Below are 25,426 nucleotides of genomic sequence, written 5' to 3' on the forward strand. Positions count from 1 at the left end.
AAAGGTTCACATTTTCAAAAAATGTTTTGGGAAATTCAAAATTTGTTCGCGATATCATAAATTGTTCCCTTTTGTCAAAACAAAATCGTACGTTCAAAAATTTAACTAAAATTTGGAAAATGGTAAAGGATTTTTTTCAAACAGTGTTAACTCTTATACTTTTGTTAGTCCTTCTAGTTTTTCTCTGTACATTGGTCCACTAAGCTCTTCCATCGTGGTGGCTAGTACCCAACGAGCACAAGTAGGCAGTCCGGAGTTTGATTCCCAGCTATCGCGACCTACCTTTTTAGCGATCTTTTTTCCACTTGGTTTTTGCAGCGCACTGCAATGGGCCGGCCCAATCGATGCACCACGAGCGATGTGCCTATGCGAAAGCGCGGCAATTTGACGCAAAATGCGTCACATAGGAACTCCCGAAGAAACAGACAAAACATCTGAGGTAAGAAGCGATCACCCCTTCAATATTACAAGCCCCACACATGGGCTGGCCCATGAACACATAAGTGGAGAAGGACTTTGCCTTAGAAAAAGGATGGAAAAAGTGAGGAGACTGGGGATCAAACCCCCTGGCTAGAAAAGCTAGTCGTTAGCCACTATGTTGCTTGTGATTCTGCTATTTATATCATTATTATGCCTATAAAAAAAGAAGCGTGACTTTGACTTTGGAAACAAAAAAGAATCTTTTTAACTTATGGGTGCATTGTGGATAATTTATAGCAACTTTGAAGGTATTTATTACGACGTATGGACTGAAGTATTAGCCCCTTTATTATTAGATAGGTTAGGTAAAGATAAGGGCACTGCTATGCGTCGGGCCGACGGATCTTTTTAAAATATCCGCCGCCTCGCGAGACATCAAATATAGTGGATTGAGCTGCGAGCATCACCCTCTACCACTTGCAATAAAGGTCGTGTTGCAGTAATTTTCTGCAACACGAGACATGTTGCAGAAATTTTCCCAAAACATAGGTCAGGTTGTAAATTTATTTTTTCAGCAGAGCTCGTGTTATAGTTTTTTTGCAACAGAGCTCTTGTTACAGGTTTTTCTGCAACAGAGAGGTCGCGTTACAGTTTTTTTTTTTTGCAATAGAGGTCTTGTTACGATTTTCTTTTTTGCAATAGATGCCTTGTTGCAATTAAATTGTTTTTGAAATAGAGGTTTTGTCGCAGGTTTTTTTTTTGCAACAAAGGTGTTGTTGCAGAAAGGAGAGATCATGGGGCCGGTTCACCATGTTATGTGGGACGCCTAGCGCGCAATCAAGGCGGCAGACACAAGCTTGTTAATCCGCCGGCTGAACCATAGCGTTTCCCTAAAGCTAAAGATAAATATTAATGAATTAAAATTATATTTTTTTAGGGAAAAAGAAATAAAAGGCAAAAAAACAACAAATCGTACATAGCCTACTGGACCTAGCGAACGAACCTAGTTTACCCACGAGTGAGTCGGCCCATCCCAGAACCTAGTTACCGCTGTGTCCCCGCTCTCTATCGCCATCGCTCCCGGCCCCCCGGCGAGTCGCAACTCTCGCATTCTCACGGGAAGTCCTTCCTTCCTCCTCCTCGCACGCTGCCGTGCTCGCACCGCATCCTCGCTTCCACGTCCCCTCCGTTCCACGTGCACGCTGGCATCTATTTCTCTGGCACAATGCCCACCTTCTCTGCCCAGCGTCGGCCGCCTCGGCAGCAGCGCGCTCAGGCCGTTCGGCGGAATGCCGACCCGGGTGCCTTTTCTTGGACTGCGACGGTTGCCGTCGAGAACCCAGGTTGGCTCGTAGAACAGGCCTGGGAAGCGTTCTGATGCGTACTTGTATACGCCGGAGGGGCGACTAGCGAGCTACGTTGCAAGGCCCGTGGTTTCTTGGCAGCGTGAATCCTTCGACATGGTACGTACTACCTAAGGTGCCATTCCTCTCGTGTTCTGCTAGCGACTACATTTTGTTGTGCGTGCTGAGTTATGTACATTCTGAAGACAGTACTTGTATTACATTATCAAATTCTCATTCCATTTGTTCAACGGGTGGACCAACCAAACGTTTGGTGTCTAGTAATTCGATAATTCACCTCCAACTCTGGTGGTTTCTCGAAACATCTGATACAAAGCAAATGGGGGACAGCACATAACATCTGCACTTTAATGGACATCATTTTCAATGCTTATCTGTACTTGAATGGAAACCATTTGGAATGTAGCAGTGTGAATATTTCAGTTCTTTGAAACTGAATTCAGACATCTGCTGTTTTGTGATTATTGTAAGAAAGCACGTGCTAATTAATTATCTAGTTCTCTGAAACTTATAGTGTGTTAAGTTTTAAGTGATGTGCAGGCTTGTACGCAAGATCAAGTGAGAAAATTGTCCTTTCATGTATACTTTTTGTTGACACCGGACCACAAGTGTCCCCTGTGAAAATGATGTGTCCTTGTGATACCCCAACCTTTTCTTCAGAAATTTGTAGTCACAAGTGTAGAGCGTGTGCACAACTTATAAGTTACCAGTGTAGAGCTTGTGCGCAATCTTTTCTCCTTTTGTTTTGTTTTATGTGTAATGGCATGGTTTAGTTTAATGCAACATATTGTTGTATGTGTGAACAGTAGAGGTTCAGTGCTATATACTTGCTCATCTTGGTGTTGGTAAGGATTTCAACTAAAAATCCTAGTGCCAGCCAAACATAAAATTTGGATTTGGAATCAGGATTCACCAAATGAAATCTGGATGTAGATTTCATTCCATTTCATTTCTACCAAATGAAATGAAATCTGGGGAGCCAAACGAGCTGTGAAGGAAAAGGCATTTCGCATGTGTAACTTTGTCCCATGCTTTACATAGAATATTGTATGCTTGTGAAACTTAAGTAGTAACTAAGAAACATAGGGTAATTAGATGAATTTTCCAAAAACCTTTCCTTAAAGAAGTACTAAAGCTCAAAATGACAACCTGTTAGGCTCTGCACAAAGTACAAAACAAACTCTAAGGTTTATCAGAAGTAGTGGTTTCACTGAAACTACGAATGTTACATGTACATCATGCACGAAAATACCAGATTATCCATCATGTGTAGTTCATTTTATCTTGGCTGATCTTTGCATCTATGGGTCAGCCTCTGTACTGGCCAGGGAGGAGACCACTTCTATGATAGCTGGCCTTCTGAATTGATTGTTATCAACACACTTGCAAGCGGTTTCAAGCACTTTCAGCATTTGCTCTTCATTTCCTGTTCGTCGAAGTGTTGGATCCAAGACTTCAGTCTGCTTACCCTCAGACCTCATCTGTAGAACCCATGGGACAAGTTCTTTTGATGTACTCAGGACTGGAACAGGTCTCCTTCCTGTGAGCAGCTCAAGCAAGACTACTCCAAAACTGTATACATCACCTCTTAAAGTAGCAACCCATGCTTGCCCATACTCGGGGGGGATGTAACCCATCGTGCCGACCAACTCAGTTGTAACATGAGTTTTGTTGGGAAGGATCAATCTGGCTAGCCCAAAATCGGCAACATAAGCTTTGAATTCTTTGTCCAGTAGGATGTTACTGGACTTTATGTCACGGTGGACGATATGAGGCTTGCAGACATCATGAATATAAGAAAGACCCAAGCTTGCTCCTTGTGCGATCTTGAGCCGCGCCGACCAGTCAAGAAATGAGCTAGCATCATCATCTCTGTTATGGAGCCAGTCATCCAGGCTGCCATTCTCCATATAGGAATATACGAGAAACCTTAAGTTCCCCTGAATGCAGTAACCCCACAGCGGTACAAGGTTTTCATGTTGTGCCATGGAGAGAGCATCAACCTCTGCAGTGAACTCCCTTTCCATCAGACACATTTCATCGTAGAGTTTTTTAATTGCAAGCTTGGAACCATCAGGTAGCTCTGCCTTGTAGACTAATCCATAACCTCCACATCCTATGATGTTCTCCTTGTCAAAGTTGTTTGTAGCTTTCACAATGTCGGTGAATTTGAGCTTGTTTTCTTCTCCCTTTCCTTGTGGCATCCGCATCGCCACTAGTGTTTGCACTGAACTGGAGTAGAATGAAGTTGCTTCATTACCTCCGTTATTCTCCCTTCGATTTTTTGCTATAAAACCTTTCATCCGGTCTGAGACAAGGAGACGCCCCAGCAACAAAAGAACAGCAATACCTCCAAAGAACACACCAAATGCAATTGCAAAAATGGCCTTCTTATTGCCTTGTTTTCTGGGAACTAAAGGTGTTGATCCTGGACGACATTTATGAGTGAGCATAGAGCCACAGAGCTTTTGATTCCCATCGAAACTAGAATTTTGAAATGTATTAAACTGGCCTCCAGATGGAATAGGCCCTTCTAGGTCATTGTGTGAAATGTTGAATGCTGAAAGGAAGTTCAGGTTGTTCAATGCAGCTGGGATACCACCTGTGAGATAGTTGCTGGACAAATCTAGCTCCTGCAGTTTTGTGAGATTGCATATTGATTGTGGTATCTGTCCTGTGAAGTCGTTGAAGCTCAAATTGACTGACAGAAGGCCTTTCAATTGACCAATATCCAGGGGTATCTCACCAGTGAATTTATTGTTGCTTAAATCCAGCACTTTAGGGAATGCAGTGGGTACACGGTATTGAAGTGATTGGCCTTTATAAACTGGTAGCTCGAAGACACTTGGGTCCAAATGGGCTTCAGTCGTTTCTGACTTCAGCATATGCATATCCATCAGTGCTGTTGGAATTTCTCCAGTGAGGCTGTTGTTTCTTATGTCTAGATAGAAGAGGAAATTTAGGCTGCTGATCCAGTCAGGTATCGGTCCAGTAAGTTGATTGCTATGTAAAAATAGCATTTCCAAGTTTTTTATCTTTGATAACCAACGAGGTATTTCCCCCAATAATGAGCACCTATTTATCGCAAGAACCTGAAGATTCTGAAAACCATCAAGTATGTCATCATCTGGCATGAGCTCTCCCCTGAAATTTCCCCCGAGAAGCAGGGTGGTAAGGTTCCTGCAGCTCTTAAGGATCCGAAGTGCATTTGTGATGTTTCTGAAAGAATTTTCAGCAAGTGATAGGAAGCTGAGGTACTTCAGATCACCAATTCGTGGTGAAAGCTGTCCATCTAAATGGTTGCTTGCCAGTCGCAGTGCAGTCAGACTGGTGCAAGAGTATATACTTTCTGGAATTGTGCCAGTGAAGTTGTTCTCCAGAAGGTCTAGTGTTTTTAGATTGGGCAGGTTGGAGAAATTGACATTGGAGAGCTGACCACTGAAATTGTTGCTCTTGAGGTCAATTGTTATCAGATTCGTGCAATTGCTCACAGCAAATGGCAGCTCCCCTGACATATTGTTGTTGTTCAAATGGAGCTCCTGCAATTTCTTGAGCTGACCTATGGAATCTGGAATCTTGCCACTGAAATTGTTTCCTCCTAGATCAAGAGTAGACAGATTTCTGAGGTTGAATATGTGTGTACCATCAAGATCTCCATGCAATTCATTGTTAGAAAAGGACAGGTATTCCAACGAAGTAGCATTGAAGAGTTCATCCGGGATTGTTCCACTGAGGTCGTTGTACCCGGCCCTGAGCTCTCTCAGCTTTGAGCAATCACCAAGGCCTTGGGGGATGCTGCCACTGAATTTGTTTAAACACAGATCAAGCACAGAAAAGGATGGAGAGGTGTTACAGAATTGAGTTGGTATCTGCCCACTAAAGCTATTATTACTGGCATTGAGCTCAACCAGATTCTCCATTGCTTTCCATATGGTGGATGGGAACTGTCCTGTAAACAGGTTGCTTGAGATGTTCAATACCTTGAGTAGCTGGGCAGGAGCCGAAGTTGGCAGCTCGTGCAGCGTTCCGCTGAACTGATTAAAGCTGATGTCAAGGACAACGATGCTGCTGGACGATACCAACTCCAGTGGCAGTCCACCGGACAGAGCGTTGTGGGAGAGGTTAAGGTGCTGCAGCCCTGTTAGATTTGCAATGGACTTTGAAATATGCCCCTCAAGACCCTTTGAAGCCAGCAAGACATCGGTGATCGTCCCATCTTTCTGGCAGGTGATCCCTTCCCACTGGCAGCAATCCGTGTCATGCTGCCAGGACGCAGCGAGACCACCGTCTTGTGAAAGCCCTCCTAGGAACTGGAGAAGGTAGCCCTTCTCCTGCTCCGTGCAGCAACTCGTAGGAGAGGCCAAGCAGATCAGCAGCACGAGAGCAAGGCCAAGGGAAGGTATGTGCAAACTCTTGCTGTATGTCTTGTTGGGAAACTGGAGTGCCTGCATGGTTTATTGGTGGAACTAGCACAGGAACCAGAGCTTAAGTTGTGCCCTGACTGGATGCATCAATGGTGATCTAATCATGAAAGAGCATGATGGGAAAGAAAGAAGCAGATCTTGCTCCCATTTGTTCTGTCCCTTGTAGTGGTAGTCAGCACGATTGGATTTTACACAACTGCCCCCAGCCCACCAGGCAGCTTCCAAGTTCACACTGATGTTTCACCATCGGTTGCATGCTGGAATCTACTGAAAAGTCAATTGCCGAACACCTTCCGTACAAAAAAAAACTGCATTGTAGATTTTCTAGTCCTCCTTGACTCAATCCTCGATGATTTTTTACAGCGTGCCTTAGTTTAATTGCCCTGACATCACTTCTCTAACTGGCTTCACTATTTAAATCTCACCTGTTTCCCACTAGCACTGACCTAAACTATTACTTCTTGAGGCATCATTTGCCTTTTGGGAACAGAAGGAGGCACGTTTCTGCGAAAACGGTTGCTGAAGATATGCAGGAAATTCAGCCGCCGAGATAGTGCACGGGTAATTATTACCGGAAGGTGCTTGTGCTTGAGCTTGAGAGTGATCATTGGTGTCTCTGTCAGTGTGTGAACAAACCCAAGTGGAGGGCAAGAAGAAGTGCAATTTTCTTGCTTAATGGACGGGGTGGATGATTGACCTGCTGGGTAATCTGTTCTCCGTTCTTTCGCAAAAAAAAAAAAAAAAAAAAAAAAAAAAAAAAAAAACTGTTCTCCGGTTCATCCTCTTGACCTGACACGTTAACTTTCCCTTATCACGCGTGCTAGCTTCTTCTGATGTTTACATTTGATGTTAGTTTCCATTGTACTGGCTCACACTTGCGCACTATTGTGGATCATGGACTGTGGTTTTCATCTGAATTTGGAGGCAGTTCAAAGTAAACAGGATAGCGTGTGAGTCTGGCAGTGGCAGGCCGGTTGATCACTTGGGGTTGTGGGAACGCTTGTGCTGTGTGGACATGGTCCTTTGGAACCGAACCGCGTATTAGTTATAGCGTTAATACTTTATTAGCTGAATATAATTGGTGTTGTATAAGAATCACGTTTCTTTTTGGGTACAAGTTTAGTTTAGTTATTGGATGATAATGATGTGCTGATGTTAGCTGCACTGTATCATCATTACTCCCTCCATTTCATAATGTAAGATGTTTTGCATGCTAACTAAGCTTACAAAATCGTCTTACATTACAGGACGGAGGGAGTATTTCTATTTCTTATATGCCCCGCTCTATCATTGATCAGTGTGTATGTGGTTAATGATTTTCCACCCTGATTGAAGAAAAATATAGCGAGTGGCTGACGCTCTACATGATTAAGGCTCACTCCATAGTTGGCAGTGCATCCCCTTTGTTGTCATGTTTAGCATGTATCAGTGATGTCTCTGTTTTGTGCTGTTGGGTGCAGCAAGGCAGGATTTGTGCATGTTACAATTATCAGATACAGCGCGGACTGAAGAACATAACACAAGAGACTGGCAACAGTTCATTATTTGTTTATTTATTTATTTTGCGTTGAGCCACATGTTGTATTTGGCGTGTCAGCCTATGGACCAAGCATGTATTTCAACACGTCAATGCGTCGCGTTGATGTAGGTAGACCATGAATTTAGCGCGTCATTTGGTCAAGCGTGAGCGCTTGAGTCTGTACTGTATTAAAAAAAGTGTGTATTTCGCTCGGTCTTGGCGGCGTGCTCTCTCGTTACTAGAGGAGCTTAGGAAAACAAAAGAAAATTGTTTTTCTCCATAGCGCCTTCACACTATGGCAGCGTGGCCACTGGCCCGACTACCTGACGATAGTTCTCAGACCGTTACTTACTCCCTCTGTCCCATAATATAAGAGCGTTTCTGACACTAGTGGTGTCCAAAACGGTCTTATATTAAGTTGTTTGACGTGCTTGTACGTATGCTCCCAACGCGTAGTTGATTGCATCGTCTTGTTTGTTGTCGTAAGTGTTTTGAAAAGGCATGCCACCTTATATCTTCTTCTTTCTCTAGTGCGTTTGTCTTGAGTCTTGACCGGGCTAATTTTACCATGGAGAATAAATAGGTTTTGGTTCTTTTTTTCTTTCGTTGAGAAAAAAAAATATAAGCATCTCCGGGCTCTAGCCCAGGCCAAGCCTCCAAGGCCTAATTAATAGTTATCCCGTTGATTCCTGACCAGTGTCGTCCACCAGCAGCCCGGCCCACTTGCAACACTCGTCTACTTCCCGCGATTCATGTGTGTTGTTTAGTTTGTCTCAAAAAAAAAATGTGTGTTGTTTAGTACCACATCGCCAACTTCGGCCAACACCCCACAGCATAAAACGTGGCGCCCGGGAGGCTGTTCCACCGTGCGGCAAGCACGGTAAAGCAACAGCCTATTGAGCTACCCCGACAAGGTAACTACTCTCTCTATGATTCAAAACACAGGCCTTGTTGATGGATTACGGAAACTAACCATGAAAGCCCGTCGTCCTTGCAGGGGCGGCCTTTTTTTTTAATCATTGGTTAAGTTTTTTCTCCCACGACCTTGTCAAATGTCAACAGTTTACGCACAAATTCGACATGCTGCATGTTTGTTTTTAAAAAAAACTCTGGATGGGTTCATCAAACATTATGATAGTACAAAGAACATCGAAAGTAAAAATGATTACATACATGTTCATAGACCATCAAACAACTATAAGCATTGAAATGAATCAAAGATGTGCCGTTGTCATCGCCCCTTCCCCAACTAAAAACACTGTTGAAGTAGATAGTCAAAAAGTCATCATGCTAAGGCCCGAACGGACCAATGTAGGCCCGTCGATGGGGCGGGCCAAATGGCCGACCGCACAGGGCCCCCCAAAAGTTTTGGGGCCCCAAGTCACTAGGTATTGGGTATGCAGAATCAAGAAAAGAAAAAACCCACCATGAAGGCGAGCAAAACGAGCAGAGTCATCGCCCGCAACCTAGTAATCGAGCCCCGTTCTTTTTTCTTTTTTTTTTTTAGGAAATTGCCAAGTTCCATTCAAATAGCAAACAAGTTACACAAAACATGGCATCTCTATAGAACATTCCAAAGAGACAACTCACCAAGAAAATTACAGGGAAACCCTAAAAATAAGAAAATTTGCAGAAGGTCCCTGTAACCACCATCTTCACGCCCATGGAAATCAGCCGCCACCTTGCCATAGCATCAGGTGGAGGAGAGAAACCCAGGACACCTACTTGCCACGATCCAATAAAGCGCCATGACAACCTTGCTGCGTTACGAACCTCGGAATAGACGTGGTCGCGAATGACGACGTGCTTGACGACGTGGATCGTCGACCGGGGAAAATGCCCACGCCCTTGGATCTCGGCCCTGACGTCTTCAAACAACTCTGCTGCTGGAGAAACTGCAGACCCGTTGGCCTTCTTCCACTGCCCAACTTTCAGGCGAGCCACCTCCTGGACGAAGTCGACGCTGCTACGCCGATCATCCCCTAAACAGAAACTTCCCGCTCCTTGCCGGCGATGGAGAAGACACTGACGTGACGCAGACAGAGACGGAGAACAAACTCCCGAAGCGAGGTCTCCGCCATGGCCTTGATGGCCTTGCCTGGAACAACTACGTCCACCGGTCTGAAAGCACGGTGGAGAAACAAGTCCGCAGCAGCTCGCGGTCGTAGCGGAACGCTGGCGAGTCGGTGGCCCGGAAGACATTATTCATGGTGGCGACGTTGGCACCGCTCGTCACAGCAAGAAACCTATCCTACCTACTATAGATGAAAGGAGCCGGGCTCCCCCACCCTCCTGCCGCCGCCGGAGCGACGAGAGGAGAGACGGAGAGTCCGCTCCTAAGCGGCCGCAGAAGTGGAACCGCTCGCCTCCGCTTGCCTGTGTTGGAGAGAGAGGAACCGTCGCTCGATTGCCTGTGATGCAGTGATAATCAATCCCCAATCCTCTCCGCATCGCGAATTGTTCGTCTCCCATTCAAGATCCGCTGCACCGTTGGTTCCACAGCGCCGTCGCCGCTGCCGTTTCGCTCCAGGCCAGGATGCGGAGCCGCGCAGAGCCGCCGCCCATCGGTGTTCCGCCAATCGAGGACACGGCTGCTGCACGGGGACCTCGCCGCCCCTGTCGATGATGCAGGAGTTGAGCCCCAACCGGCGAGGACGCGGGAGGCTCACCGCAGCCGGCAAGCGGTTTATCTAAAATAAAAATACCTAAAATCTAAAAAGTGGCCGCCCACTAAACAGACAGAACGAGCGGCCGGCTCAGAGCCGCTCGATCTCGTCCCGATTGACGGCGCGGGGTGTCCAGGTGTCTCCTGGTTGGATGGTGGAGCCGCGCTGCTCAGACTCGCGCGTGGACCGGTCGCCTGGTCCGATTGCACCGCGCCGCGCGAGATTAACTCCCCGTGGGACCCACATGTCATAGAGAGTTTAGGCAGTTTCCCAGCGTGTTAGCTGTCATGCGTAGTGGGCGGCGGTTTTGAATTTCGTGCCATTACCCCGTCCATTCCCCACCTATCGTGCCGCATTCCTCCTCTTTCCCCCTTGCTTTCGCTGTTGGTTGGTGCTCGGAGACGGTTCCAAATCCGCCGGGTTGTGGTCGACGGCGGGGCGCGCCGCGAGGGTCGTCGTCCGCGGCGGCACAGATACTGCTCCTATGCGCGTTCCCCGTTCTTCATCCCTGCTTGTTTCTCCACTCGCCCGCTCTCCTTTTTTTTCGGTGAGGTCGCACGTTTTCCGGTGAGGTCGCGGTCGTTGTTAGGGAGGTCGAGGTAGAGGTCGAACTCAAGGTCGCGGTCGGGGTTAGGGAGGTCGAACTCATTTTCCGGCGAGGTTGAGGTCACCCCCGCGAACTACTTCGTTTGGGAAACTGCCCGATTGGCAAGGGTGGGCTAGGGTCGTGCTCATCCCGTCGTTTTTGCGTTGCAATAGGGAGGGAGCTCGTGCATCTACGTACGGGATAAGTGGTTCAGGGAGGATGAGTGGTTCGCGGCGATAGAGCCTCGTCTTTGGATTGTAGCCTCGTGGTGGATCTGGTGTTTTTGATAAGTGTTTTCCCCGGCGGTGTGCAACTGTGTTGCCCCTTGCATGCAAATTAGGAGCAGTAGTAGTCAATTTTTGAGATAATATCAGCCTTGTGGTGGTTCTCCTGGGCCATGTGTTTTTCCCTGTTGTGTGCAATCAGGGACCATTACTTGTGCAAATTAGTATCTATGCTTGCCAATTTCCCAACATTAACTATCCAAGCTGTCATCCTTTGTGATTGATCTGGTGGTCCTTATGTTTTTCCGTTGCTGTGTGCAACTAGGAACCCTTGTTTGTGCAATTTAGCACCAATGATTACCATTTTTTGCAATATAGTGTACCCAATCTGCCAGCCTTGTGGTGGATGTGGTGGTCCACATGTTTTTATTCGGCTGTGTGTAAATAGATATCATCACTTGTGCAAATTAGTACCAATTGTTCACAATTTTCCAATATAGTCTACTGATTTTTCTGCCAGCCATTGTGCTGGATCTGGTCCCTTGTTTGTGCAATTTAACACCAATGCTTGCCAGTTTTTCAGTATGGTCTACCCAATCTGTCAGTCTTGTTGTGTATGTGGTTGTTCATGTGTGTTTCCCCTGATGTGTGCAACCAGGGACCATTATTTGTGCAAATTAGTTGCAATGCCTTTCAGTTTTCCAATATTGTATATTCTTGTTGCACAAGTTCTGTTTGTCCCAGTTGCACAAGTTATCATCATGGTCTACCCAATCTGCCAGTCTTGTTGTGTATGTGGTTGTTCATGTGTGTTTCCCCTGATGTGTGCAACCAGGGACCATTATTTGTGCAAATTAGTTACAATGCCTTACAATTTTCCAATATTGTATATTCTTGTTGCACAAGTTCTGTTTGTCCCAGTTGCACAAGTTATCATCATGAGCTTGTTGCCTTTAGTAAACTATTTTCTGCCTAGTTATTACTTTGCTATAGTTAAAGTTTAGTTGGTTTATATGATTTCTCCTAGTCCTTCTTCAAGTTTTATGCTGAGTTCATGTTGTTGTTTGTTAGATGTGCGCATGATGTGTGCAATGCAATGGCTGATTGAACTTGTTGTATATGTTTGTAGTTGCACAAAATTCTCCCCAGTTGGCTGCATCCATATATTAGTTGATTGTTCATATGCTCTGCAGTTGCACTAGTTGTCTTGGTCAGTTGGTTTACTGTTCCTAACTGTTTGTACTAGTTGGTTGTCTACACGTTGTTCAGTTGCACAAGTTGCCTACTGATTTGGCTGCATCACTAACACTAGTTGCCCTGCTTAGTTTGCTTGCTGTTTTGTGCTAGGTTGTCTGTCTACGCGTCGTTCAGTTGCACAAGTTGCCTGATTAGTTGGCTGCATCCATGTACTAGTTGGTTCTGTATTTCATTTGCGCTTCTTCTAACTATGTTTTCTTTTCTTGTATTTCCCCCACAAGCTAAAAATGGTTATAATAGGAGGAGAAGCTGATGGCAATGAAGGAGATGTATTTTTCTCATTTTTTCTGCATATTTGAGTTGTTTTCAACTTATCCATGTATGCTTATGTCCTTTTTTTCATGTTTTTATGGTTACTTAATTAGGGTTCTGGAAGTCAGACCATTCGCCGGAGGACAAAGCGTGCTGCTAATCGCCAGCCACGCCCAAAACGTAGTGTTGAGCAGGGAGAGGAAGTTGAGGTAAGGGCATGCTGATTACACATTCACCTTATTTTGGGTCATATAATAATTTTTTCCCACACCTATGTTTTTTTATTTTATTAGGATGTTGATCGGTTTCGGGTTGTAAAGCGGACTAAACGTGCATCAACAGCAGGGCGAGCTGAATCATCTACTAGGGTAAGTAAATCCTTGAATATCAATGTTTCTCGGGTTTTAGGGGCTGATGAGTTTATGATGCTGTTGGCACAACTATTTTTGTTCTAATTGCTTAATTACCATCTTGTAGTTGACATCACTGTACATATAATTTTCAGAGAAGTTGACATCTTTATAGTTGACATCATTTGTCACCATTTTTGTGCAGGCAGCAGTTGGTGGAGGAGCTGCCTCATCTTCCGCAGCAGATGCTGAGGTATGTGGTTTTTTTGCGTGTGTTTATGAGCTATTGAACTGTTTCTTGCAAACCTTTTTTTAGTTGCTGTTATCTTCTTTCCAACATCATGCTTTATTGTTGCACATCCCCTAGAACTTTCTATAGTTGTCAGGTCTAGTATGTTTTTCTAGTTTTCTTGTTGTTTGCACACTGGTAGTCTTCAGTTGTCATGATGAGCTTTCTTAGTTGCACAAAAACACCAAATCAGTTGGCATGATCCATTTTATGTTTATATAGTTTTTGCAATACTGATCCACATGATCATTGCTAGTTTTTTCACAGTTCAGTTTTCTGTCCTATGTATATTTTTTTTATTTTTTCATCATCAGGCCAGCGGTGAAGGAGTTGAGGTGGCCGCCCGGGAAGATGTGGAGCGACCATCACAAGCTGGCAGGTTAATGGCATCACTAGGGCGGTTTGCGAAGTTCAACAGCTTGCTATCCCCGTGTAACGCCTCGAATCTGATGCGCCAGGTGTCATCCAGTTATTCGCCGTCGTTGGCATGTCATTTGCTTGTGTGTTGCACTTTGCCATGTCATCATCTGCATTTCATCTACATGTTTTTTCAAAACTTGCATCCGTTCGGCTTCCCCCGGTTCTCTCCGTTGGCCGTTCTAAGCCCAACCACACTCGCACGCGCCTGCGGCACCTCTGAAATATTATTTTATAAGTGGCATAAAAATGTTCTCGGAATGGGTTGAAAGTTGGCTTGCGGTCTTATTATAGAGTAGGTAGACTGCCTGTCAAATTTCGTCGCATTCGGAGTCCGTTTGATAGCCCAATCGTTAAACATATAGCGGTACCGCTGCTGGTACCTTCGTCAGACGTTTCGGTCTCTGAAACAGTCGCCAGGCCACACTTCTCCCCCTCTCTTCTCAGCCCGAGGCCTTCTACACAGTCACCTAGCCATCCTAAAACCCCCCTCCAATCGGAGCCATCGGATCGCGATCGGAGGGCTCCGAAAGCCCCCAAAACCCCCTTAACCTAGCCTACCTGCTATAAATGGACACTCCCTCTCCATTTTTGGACAAACCCTATCCCCTAGCCTTCCCCTACCTTTGTCCCGCCGCCACCCTCCTCAGGATCCGTGCACGACCACAGCCCCGCCGCCACTTGGCGCCGCCGTCAGCGCCCCTTCAGCCACTCAGCCGCCGCCACATCACCCGAACCGCGCCCCCTGGCCAACCGCGAGCCGCCATGTGGCTTCTCCACGTCCTCCCACGCCTCCCCACTGCCACGGCCCGCCGTGGCCCATCCGCGGCCGTTCAGCCCGACCGCGCCCTCCGCTCCAGCCCACTCGCCCGAGTCGCTCCCTCCTCGATCCCGATCTGGATCGAGGGAACGAGGAGCTCCTGCCCGCCTCGCCGGACCTCCCCGCCCATCGCTGGCGAGCACACCGCTGGAGCGCCGCCGCCGTCTTCGCGCTCGTCGCCGGTGAGCCTACGCCGCCCCGTCCTGCTTTCTCCTCTCTCTCTCTCTCCTCACCTATTCTCTCTCTCCGTGGACAGCCCCGCCGACGCCGCTCAATGACCTCACTGACAGCCATGTGAGGCCCGGCGCCCTCGCCCGAGGCCGGATCCGGGGTCCCCATGCCCGGATCCGCCCGTTCCCGACCACTTCGGCCTTGTCCCGCTCGCCGGAGCGCCGCCCCGCCTCATCGGAGCGCCGCCCTGCTTCGCCGGAGCAGCGCTGCCGCCTCCCCCGCGTCGGCCACATCGAGCAGGAGCTCGACGCCCCGGCGCCCCGTTGTCTGTGTCGACCTCGCGTGGGCCACGGTCTGGCCAAGGCCCAGCCCAGTCTCCCCGGCCCAGCCGCGTCGCAGCCTCCTCTGGCCCACGGGCCCAATGTGAGCCCCGCTGCCCATCTAGCGCCCGAGCGACATATAGCTATGTTGCGCTCGGTTATTTTTTTCATGTGATTTGACTAAGTCCCTGAATTTCATCATCATATAGGCATGTTTGACTGCTGACAACTTTGTGCATGTTTACCCTGTGATGACGTATGATATGTCAAAATGTCCATCTCACAGTGCCCTTCATGATGAGGTAGTTTGCATGCATGTTAGGATTCATCTTGATGCCTTAACCTTCATTGCAAAACTGCTAATTGATATAAGTTGCTGAAATCTGCTGGTTGTTAATTTTATGTATGCATCTTGTGAGTGCCACAACTTTGTCTCTGTTGACCCTATGGTAATGATCTTGATATGCACATGTTCTGCTCTTCATGCTCTTCATGTTGGTGTGATTTTCATTCATGTTAGGGTGTATCTTGACATATTAATCCATGTTACAGAAGTGCATGTTGCTGTTATCTGCTGAAAATTGCTGTAACTTGCTGATTTGTCATTTTTATTGCATTTTTTGTGTGCATCCTATGAGCATGATGTCTACATATTTTAGATGCATTTTTATGCCATATTTTCAGGGGTGCAATCCATGTATTTTTATGTGCCCTTTAGCGAGTGCATCAAGCTTGTGAAGTGGGCTACTTGCTGTTAACTTTCTGTCAAGTCTGTTTCTGCCATATCATGATGCCATCTTTCCTTGATGCTACCATTTAATCCATGCATAATCTGGAGATGCTTAGTTGACATGTTTGGTTGTATATGTTATGATCTATCATGCCATGCCTTTTGATGCTCTATATATGTCCTGTAGCATATGTTTTCATTGCCATAAACGTGCTTATATAATGTTCCAGATTTCTATTAACTTCATGATGTCTTGTTGTGAGCTTGTTATTGAGTGATCCATGCCTCTTCTGGAGATTCTCCAATTACATGTTTTGAAATATGCTATGAGTACTATGTTCACATTCCATGTTTGCTAATTTTGGATGTCATATGCCTCTGTTCCATGCTTGCAAACATTCTATCATAATGTTGCTGTTTTACACTTGCTGAAGCTGTTTCAACATTCAATCTCGTCATCTTGGTTCCTACTAATCCATGAGCCATATGTATTTGATGCCATGATGTTATTTTCTCTTTGTTATGTGTACTTTGATTCCATGCCCATGGTTGCTATATAAACTTGCTATAGCTTATCTCTTTCTTGCTATCAAGTTGCCATCATATTAACTCTGCTCATGTATATGCTCTTGTGTTACAAAGTTGCATTTTGCATTGATCATCTTGGTTTAATCTTGATGCTTATGAACCTGAACCTTAATTATATTTGAAGTATGTTATCTGTACTTGAAGTGCATGTCAAGTTTGTGCTCATATGATTCCTGTAGCATGTTATTTTGATGTTCGCTAAGTGCCTACTTGCTGTTTTGGGCAGATTGTTGTTATATCTTCTTTGGAGTGTATGTGTTGCACCGTTGCTCCGTTTTGAGCATGCTCTATATGAAACTTCCTTAGAATTGCATGTAGTTTCATATTATCATGTTGCATCCTTGTTTTGAGGTGTTTGCTTGATGTTTGAATGCATTTTGCATCAATGCCATGTTCAACTTGTTTTGCTCATATCTTCTAGGCGTAGCTTCAAATTAAATGAACTTTATATGTAACTTGATTAAAATTTTGTGTAGATCATCATGGTGCTCTTTAACTTGCTGTTTAACAACTTCAACTTAATGTTTGTTCAGATCTGGACCAATTTTGAAATTTGCATGTGAGGACTTACCGGATTTGTTATATGTTGTTTCCGGCCTCATTTAAACTTGCTTTCACATGTTATTCTTGTTTGCATCATCTCTTGTCATGAGTAGCATCATATAGCCTTGTCATGCATAATTCTTGGTTGAGCATCATGTCATGTTTATGTGTTGTGTGTTTACCGTGTTGTTTGCTTCTTTTCGGTTGTGCTACTTCTTGATAGTTCCGATTTCGTTGTGATCGTGAGGATTCGTTCGTCTATGCTTGGTTCATCTTCTTCAAGGACTCGTTCTTCTTCCTAGTGGGATTTCAGGCAAGATGATCGTCACCTTGGATCTCACTACTATCATTGCTATGCTAGTTGCTTCGTTCTATCGCTATGCTGCACTACCTATCACTTGCTTATCAAGCCTCCAAATTGCCATGTCAGCCTCTAACCTTCTCACCCTTCCCAGCAAACCGTTGTTTGGCTATGTTACTGCTTTGCTCAGCCCCTCTTATAGCGTTGTTAGTTGGAGGTGAAGTTGAAGATTGCTCCATGTTGGACCATGTTTATGTTGGGATATCACAATATCTCTTATTTAATTAATGCATCTATATACCTGGTAAAGGGTGGAAGACTCGACCTTATGCCTGGTGTTTTGTTCCACTCTTGCCGCCCTAGTTTTCGTCATACCGGTGTTATGTTCCTGATTTTGCATCCCTAACACGGCGTGGGTTTATGGGCCCCTCTTGATAGTTCGCTTTGAATAAAACTCTTCCAGCAAGGCCCAACATTGGTTTTAACATTTGCCATAATAATACTTAAAACTAAATAAGTAATTTGCATAGGGCGTCATGAACCCGAGGATTTTTTTCTACATAGCAGGGAGGGGCCAGTGCTGATGGTGTTGGTCCCAAACTAGAGCACGGTGCAGGGCCGCCCTAGGGCAACCTGGGTTATTTTGTCACCTGTAGCGTAGCTCATCCATCGTGGCCTGAGACGAGATACGCGCGGCTACTATCAGGGTGTCGGCACGCCGGGAGGTTTTGCTGGATTAGTTTTACCATTGTCGAAATGTCTTGTGCACCGGGATCCCGAGTCTGATCGGATGTCCCACGATGGAGGATTGTCTCTGCGGATCGTGAGCTTATAATGGGCTAAGTTGGGACACCCCTGCAGGGTTTAAACTTTCGAAAGTCGTGCCCGTGGTTATGTGGCAGATGAGAATTTTTAATGTTCGGTTGTAGAGAACTTGACACCAGATTCGATTTAAAATACACCAACCATGTGCGTAACCGTGACGCTCTCTTTTTGAGTGGGTCGAGAAGAGAACATGGTGGGGTTATGTTTGAACATAAGTAGTTCAGGATCACTTCTTGATCATTACTAGTTTGTGACCGTTTGTGTAGCTTCTCATCTTATTCTTGTACTCGTAACTTAGCCACCATACATTGCTTAGTCGCTTGCTGCAACCTCACTACTTATCCATTCCATACCCATTAAGCTTTGCTAGTCTTGAAACCCATCGTAATGGGATTGATGAGTCCTCGTGGCTCACATATTACTACAACAACAGCTGTAGGTACAGGTAATGCGATGGTCATGACGTGAGAGCAATGCTTGCCTGCTTTGAGTTCTTCTTCTGCTCCGTCATTTAGGGGATAGGTTCCTGGTCGGCAGCCTGAGCTAGCAGGGTGGATGTCGTTTGATTTTCTGTTTGTGTTTCATCCGTAGTCGTATGTTGCTCTTATGTATGATGTTGTTGTATTCATGTGGCATTGTATGCCTTTTGTATGTATCCCCAACTATTATGTAATGGTACTATGTAATGATATCCACCTTGCAAAAGCGTCTCCAATATGCGCTTCTATCCTTGATGGGACCTTTGAGTTCCTTTAGGATAGGGTCGCATATTGGGCGTGACACCCCGCCACAGAAGTCAGAGCTAGTTTCAAGGTTGTTTGGGGGCCTCTTGAACTTATCAAATACACTTCCAAGGGACTTCAGTAAATTCCTAGTGCAGTCCTACCAGCCAGAGACATCTGAAATGGTGTTCCCAGACAGGGGAAGTATCCGTGTCGATGCTGAAAGTGTTCAAAGGGTATTTGATCTTCCTAACAGGGGTCTTAAAGTCAGTTATAAAGTTGACAAGGATACAACAAGGAGATTCAGAGAGACTTTCAACATAACTGGAACTTCTCATCCCCAGATCAGTACATGGACCAAGATGATTAAGGATATGGGGGGAAGAACGGATGACACATTCTTTATGGCTTGGCTTGCGGTTGCATTCAGCACTTTCTTAGCACCAACCACGGCCCTGAAGCTGAGCCCAAAGTGCTACGAACTCGTGCTAGATCATGAAAACCTGAAGAACATGAACATCTACCTTTTTGTAGCAGAACACATCAATGAAGCTTTCCGGAACATGGACCAGGCGAAGCAAACTGTTTGTTGCTGCTTGTATTACTTGATGGTGAGTGAAAACTAGTACTTCAATGTGTTTTTCTTCTTTTTGTGTAGTCATAGTTTCTGAAAAATACCCCTCATAATAACTGAAATTTGGTTTTTCTTTTTTGGTTCTGCGGCAGATCCTATACCTTGACGCGCTCGTTCATGACATCCCAGTAAGCAACTGTGCTATACGATCGAATGCATGGGACAGTAACCTAATTGCCAAGGTGATCAAGAAGGACACGATCTCTCCTGGTGTGTTCGGCAAATTACAAGTGAGTTCCGGTTTTTTTAACAGTGGCTATTTTATGTTCTATTCATTTCTGCCCAGTTTTAATTCCTTGGTAGGTGCATATATGATTTTGAGACCAGCTTTTCGACACTTCTTGGTAGTTGCATAAAAACAGTAATCAGTTGGCACAATAATGCCTGTAGTTGCACAGCTTGTAGCCCTAATTTGGCATGTGGTCACATGTTTCAAGTTGCATAGTTTTACTTATCTTGTTGCAGAGATGTGTGACAACAGTTGGCAGAAAATTCAATTGCTGATTGAACTAGTTTTTGGTTTAGTTGCACAAAATTCAACCCAGTTGGTTGCATCCCTTTTTTTAGTTAGCTGTTCACATGTTCTGCTCTTTGCATTAGTTGTCTTCCCGTTTGTACTATGTTGGTTGTCTATTAGTTTGCTTAGTTGGGGTTGGCTGTCCTTATGCTCTGCAGTTGATTGCATATGTTGTTCAGTTGCACAAGTTAGTAGAAATTTAGGTAGACACTTTTTGGTAGTTGCGCAAAAACTGTAATTAGATGGCACAATAATGCCTGTAGTTGCACATCTTGTAGCTCTACTTTTTGGCATGTGGTCACATGTTCATTTTTGTATGAGACATCATATGTTTCAAGTTGCACATTTTTACTTATCTTGTTGCACAGATGTGTGACAACAGTTGGCAGAAACATTTTTTGCAGGTGACCTCTTGGGTGCAATTTTTTTTGGTTTTGTGCAGTTGCTTCATGTAGAATCCTTTCTGCCCAGCATTTTGTTGTAGTTTCACAAGTTATAACATTCTGTTTTTCCTTCAACACAATATCTACTTTAATAACCTTGTCCTTTTCTTTTTCTCCTTTTCACATCATCTTAAAGAGGAGTATAGGGGCACGGAGCAGACACCGCTGTTTGGTGGTCTTTTGCAAGCTCAAGCATTAGTTACATCCAAATTACCACTAACATACAATCCCCAGGCAAGTCTTTTGCATAAATCAGTTTCGATCATTTACCAACATTTCTTTTTTTAAACTGTTTATAATTGAATGAGTACTCAATTTTTTGATGTAGAAAAAGGCAAAGATTGCCAAAGTGGTCAATGACTTGTGCAAGGCAGTAACTGAACAAGTTGGCACCTTCATTGAAGCAGTTGCCAAGATCGATGATGAGGAACTGGATGTTGATCCGTATGTACATCAGACATCAACGGGAACCGCTCTGTCACGCCGTGCTCCAAAAAGGAAGAGACGGGTTTCACCTATTCCAGAAGAAGAAGAGTTCGATGAAGAGGAGTCAGACGAAGATGATGAAATGGAAGTACCACAAGAAGTTGAAGACGACGGGGGGACAAATGAGGATGAATCAGAGGAGGAGGACAAAGAGGAGGAGGACAAAGAGGAGGAGGACAAAGAAGAAGAGGGTGATGATGATGATGAGGAGGAGGAGGAAGAGGAGGAGGAGGAGGAGGAAGAGGAGGAGGAGGACAAAGGAAAATAGGACAAAGGAGAGGAAGAGGACAAGGAAGAAGATAGTGAGGCAGAGGAGGAGGAACAAGAAAATGTTGGCAAAGAAGGAGATGGAAACAAAGCTGCAGTAGTCGATGGTAGTGAGGGGAAGGAGAGGACAAGGAAGAAGACGAGGATGTCGATCCTGATGATCAAGAGGGATCGAATGGAGGTAGTGACAGTTCAGATGATGATGATGACAATGCCCCTGGTTCTGGTGGTATAGGCGGCAACACAACCAGATCTGCCAACCCTGCTAGCAGCAGCAACTCAATGAGCAGCAGGAGCACACTACAGATGTTGATTGACAAAACTTGCTGGAAAGACAAGAATCTGCCAAAGTCAAAGAAAAATGATGACATGGAGTCTCAGGGCAGCATTGACATGTTCAAGCTGTGCAACATGAAGCCAGCTTTGCCAACCACCTCTTCCCTGTGCCAGATTTCCAGGAGCAAGAGTTGTGTGAGAAGATTGATTTTGCTGTTGACCAGAATCTGTTCTTCTCGAGTGAGGTTAAAAAGAATCCAATTGACATAGAGGAAGCAGGGAAGGGTCTTGATTGGGTTCATTCGAAGGAGAAATACAAGGAATATTTGAAGCAGCTTCCAGATATCAGCTCCAGCAACCAAGGCAGCATCTGTGGCAAACCCTCATGTGGTCCAAAAGAGCAAAGGAGTTACAATGAAGAAGAATCTGAAGTTGCCTCAAACCAAGTAACAGATGCCGAGGGAAGATGCAGAAATAAATGTGGACAAGGAAGCTGCGGCGCAAACTGTTATGCCAACTGTAGTGGTCAGAGAGCCAACCACCACTGAAGATGTGTCAGCAATACCTGTTGAGCCTACAACCATCATAGGAGTTCAACAGATCAAGGGGAAGATTCCTCTGTCAACAGCCCCACCTAAACCAGCTATGCAGCAAAAGATTGTCAAGTTTGCCAAGTGCACAAAGGAAGAACAGGGCAGGGAAGGTGTGGGGTCCAGACACGAGACAGAACAACGTGCCACAGCCAACGCTGCAGGACTGGCAAGTTCTTCTAGTTTGGTGCCAACTCAGGCTGCAAAGGTGCCAACTGTAGATACCAGTGTGCCAACTGCAGATACCAGTGTGCCAACTGAAGTGATCACAGTTAAAACTAGCAGAGTTGTTCAGGAAGACTCAACTACAACCGCAAGCCCCAAGGTGACAATTCATACAGATTCTTCAATGCCAAACATGGAAGGAGGTTGTCAATCTGTCAAACTGCCGTCTCCAAGAGCTACCACAGAGCATCCAAGCAAGTCCGCATCACCAAGAGCTGATTTTCAGAACAAATTAACACAAGAGGAGGTGTTCAACATTGTAAGCAGGTGCAAGCCTCCCAGGCTGCCAACTACAACATTACTGCGAACCAAGTCAGCGAACGATGCACATGTGAATGTGCCGCAAGAAGATACCCCTGGCCTTCAACCCATACGCAGATCAAATTCTTGCAGCTATCTGTTGGGGAACGTAGCAGAAATTCAAAATTTTCCTATGCGTCACCAAGATCTATCTATGGAGAAACCAGCTACGAGTAGAAGGAGAGTGCATCTACATACCCTTGTAGATCGCTAAGCGGAAGCGTTCAAGTGAACGGGGTTGATGGAGTCGTACTCGTCGTGATTCAGATCACCGATGATCCTAGTGCCGAACGGACGGCACCTCCGCGTTCAACACACGTACAGCTCGACGATGTCTCCCACGCCTTGATCCAGCAAGGAGAGAGGGAGAGGTTGAGGAAGACTCCATCCAGCAGCAGCACAACGGCGTGGTGGTGATGGAGGAGCGTGGCAATCCTGCAGGGCTTCGCCAAGCACCTACGGGAGAGGAGGAGGTGTCACGGGAGGGAGGGAGGCGCCAAGGGCTCAGGTGTGGATGCCCTCCCTCCCCTCCACTATATATAGGGGCAGGGGAGAGGGGGGAGGCGCATCCTTGCCCCTTCCTCCAAGGAAGGGGTGCGGCTAAGAGGGGGGGAGGAGTCCATCCTCCCCAAGGCACCTCGGAGGTGCCTTCCCCCTTTAGGACTCTCCCCTTTTTCCTATATCTTGGTGCATGGGCCTCTAGGGGCTGGTGCCCTTGGCCCATGTAGGCCAAGGCGCACCCCCTACAGCCCATGTGGCCCCCCGGGGCAGGTGGCCCCACCCGGTGGGCCCCCGGGACCCTTCCGGTGGTCCCGGTACAATACCGATGACCCCGAAACTTGTCCCGATGGCCAAAACAGGACTTCCTATATATAAATCTTTACCTCCGGACCATTCCGGAACTCCTCGTGACGTCCGGGATCTCATCTGGGACTCCGAACAACATTCGGTAACCACATACAAACTTCCTTTATAACCCTAGCGTCATCGAACCTTAAGTGTGTAGACCCTACGGGTTCGGGAACCATGCAGACATGACCGAGACGTTCTCTGGTCAATAACCAACAACGGGATCTGGATACCCATGATGGCTCCCACATGTTCCATGATGATCTCATCGGATGAACCACGATGTCAAGGACTTAATCAATCCCGTATTCAATTCCCTTTGTCTATCGGTATTTTACTTGCCCGAGACTCGATCGTCGGTATCCAATACCTTGTTCAATCTCGTTACCGGCAAGTCACTTTACTCGTTTCGTAACACATCATCCCGTGATCAACTCCTTGGTCACATTGCGCATATGATGATGTCCTACCGAGTGGGCCCAGAGATACCTCTCCGTTTACACGGAGTGACAAATCCCAGTCTCGATCCGCATAAAACAATAGATACTTTCGGAGATACCTGTAGTGCACCTTTATAGTCACCCAGTTACGTTGTGACGTTTGATACACCCAAAGCACTCCTACGGTATCCAGGAGTTACACGCTCTCATGGTCAAAGGAAGAGATACTTGACATTGGCAAAGCTCTAGCAAATGAACTACACGATCTTTTGTGCTAGTCTTAGGATTGGGTCTTGTCCATCACATCATTCTCCTAATGATGTGATCCCGTTATCAACGACATCCAATGTCCATAGCCAGGAAACCATGACTATCTGTTGATCACAACGAGCTAGTCAACTAGAGGCTCACTAGGGACATATTGTGGTCTATGTATTCACACGTGTATTACGATTTCCGGATAATACAGTTATAGCATGAATAAAAGACTATTATCATGAACAAAGAAATATAATAATAACACTTTTATTATTGCCTCTAGGGTATATTTCCAACAGTCTCCCACTTGCACTAGAGTCAATAATCTAGTTCACATCGCCATGTGATTAACACTCACAGGTCACATCGCCATGTGACTAATACCCAAGAGTTTACTAGAGTCAGTAGTCTAGTTCACATCACTATGTGATTAACACTCAATGAGTTTTATGTTTGATCATGTTGCTTGTGGGAGAGGTTTTAGTCAACGGGTCTGAACCTTTCAGATCCGTGTGTGCTTTACAAATCTCTATGTCATCTCCTAGATGCAGCTACCACGCTCTATTTGGAGCTATTCCAAATAACTGTTCTACTTTGAGCTATTCTAAATTATTGCTCCATTATATGTATCCGGTCTCTCTACTCAGAGCTATCCGGATAGGTGTTAAGCTTGCATCGACGTAACCTTTACGACGAACTCTTTTACCACCTCCATAATCGAGAAAATTCCTTAGTCCACTAGTTACTAAGGATAACTTTGACCGCTGTCCTGTGAGCCTTTCTTGGATCACTCTTGTACCCCTTGACTGACTCATGGCAAGGCACATTTCAGGTGCGGTACACAGCATAGCATACTGAAGAGCCTACGTCTTAAGCATAGGGGACGACCTTCGTCCTTTCTCTCTATTCTGCCGTGGTCGAGCTTTAAGTCTTAACTTCGTACCTTACAACTCAGGCAAGAACTCCTTCTTTGACTGGTCCATCTTGAACACCTTCAAGATCATGTCAAGGTATGTGCTCATTTGAAAGTATTATTAAGCATTTTGATCTATCCTTATAGATCTTGATGCTCAATGTTCAAGTAGCTTAATCCAGGCTTTCCATTGAAAAACACTTTCAAAATAACCCTATATGCTTTCCAGAAATTCTACGTTATTTCTGATCAACAATATGTTAACAACATATACTCATCAGAAATTCTATAGTGCTCCCACTCACTTCTTTGGAAATACAAGTTTCTCATAAACTTTGTACAAACCCAAAAAATTTTATCATCATCAAAGCATACATTCCAACTCCGAGATGCTCACTCCAGTCCTTAGAAGGAACGCTGGAGCTAGCATACCTTTTAGC

General features: G+C 45.5%; 1 protein-coding gene across 1 annotated transcript; it reads right to left on the reverse strand.

Annotated features, from left to right (window-relative positions):
- Positions 1 to 2,775: 2,775 nt before the first annotated feature.
- Positions 2,776 to 6,321, reverse strand: LOC123136355 (tyrosine-sulfated glycopeptide receptor 1). The gene has a single exon (XM_044555724.1). The coding sequence runs from the start codon at positions 6,233 to 6,235 to the stop codon at positions 3,086 to 3,088; it is 3,150 nt and encodes a 1,049-aa protein (XP_044411659.1). The 5' UTR covers positions 6,236 to 6,321; the 3' UTR covers positions 2,776 to 3,085.
- Positions 6,322 to 25,426: the final 19,105 nt, after the last annotated feature.

Source organism: Triticum aestivum, chromosome 6B, assembly GCF_018294505.1.
Source record: "Triticum aestivum cultivar Chinese Spring chromosome 6B, IWGSC CS RefSeq v2.1, whole genome shotgun sequence".
In the NCBI taxonomy this organism is placed as follows: Eukaryota; Viridiplantae; Streptophyta; class Magnoliopsida; order Poales; family Poaceae; genus Triticum; species Triticum aestivum.

What these genes read in the sequence shown, in the direction of transcription:
- LOC123136355 (XM_044555724.1), bottom strand. Translation starts at nt 6,235, where the DNA reads ATGCAGGCACTCCAGTTTCCCAACAAGACATACAGCAAGAGTTTGCAC.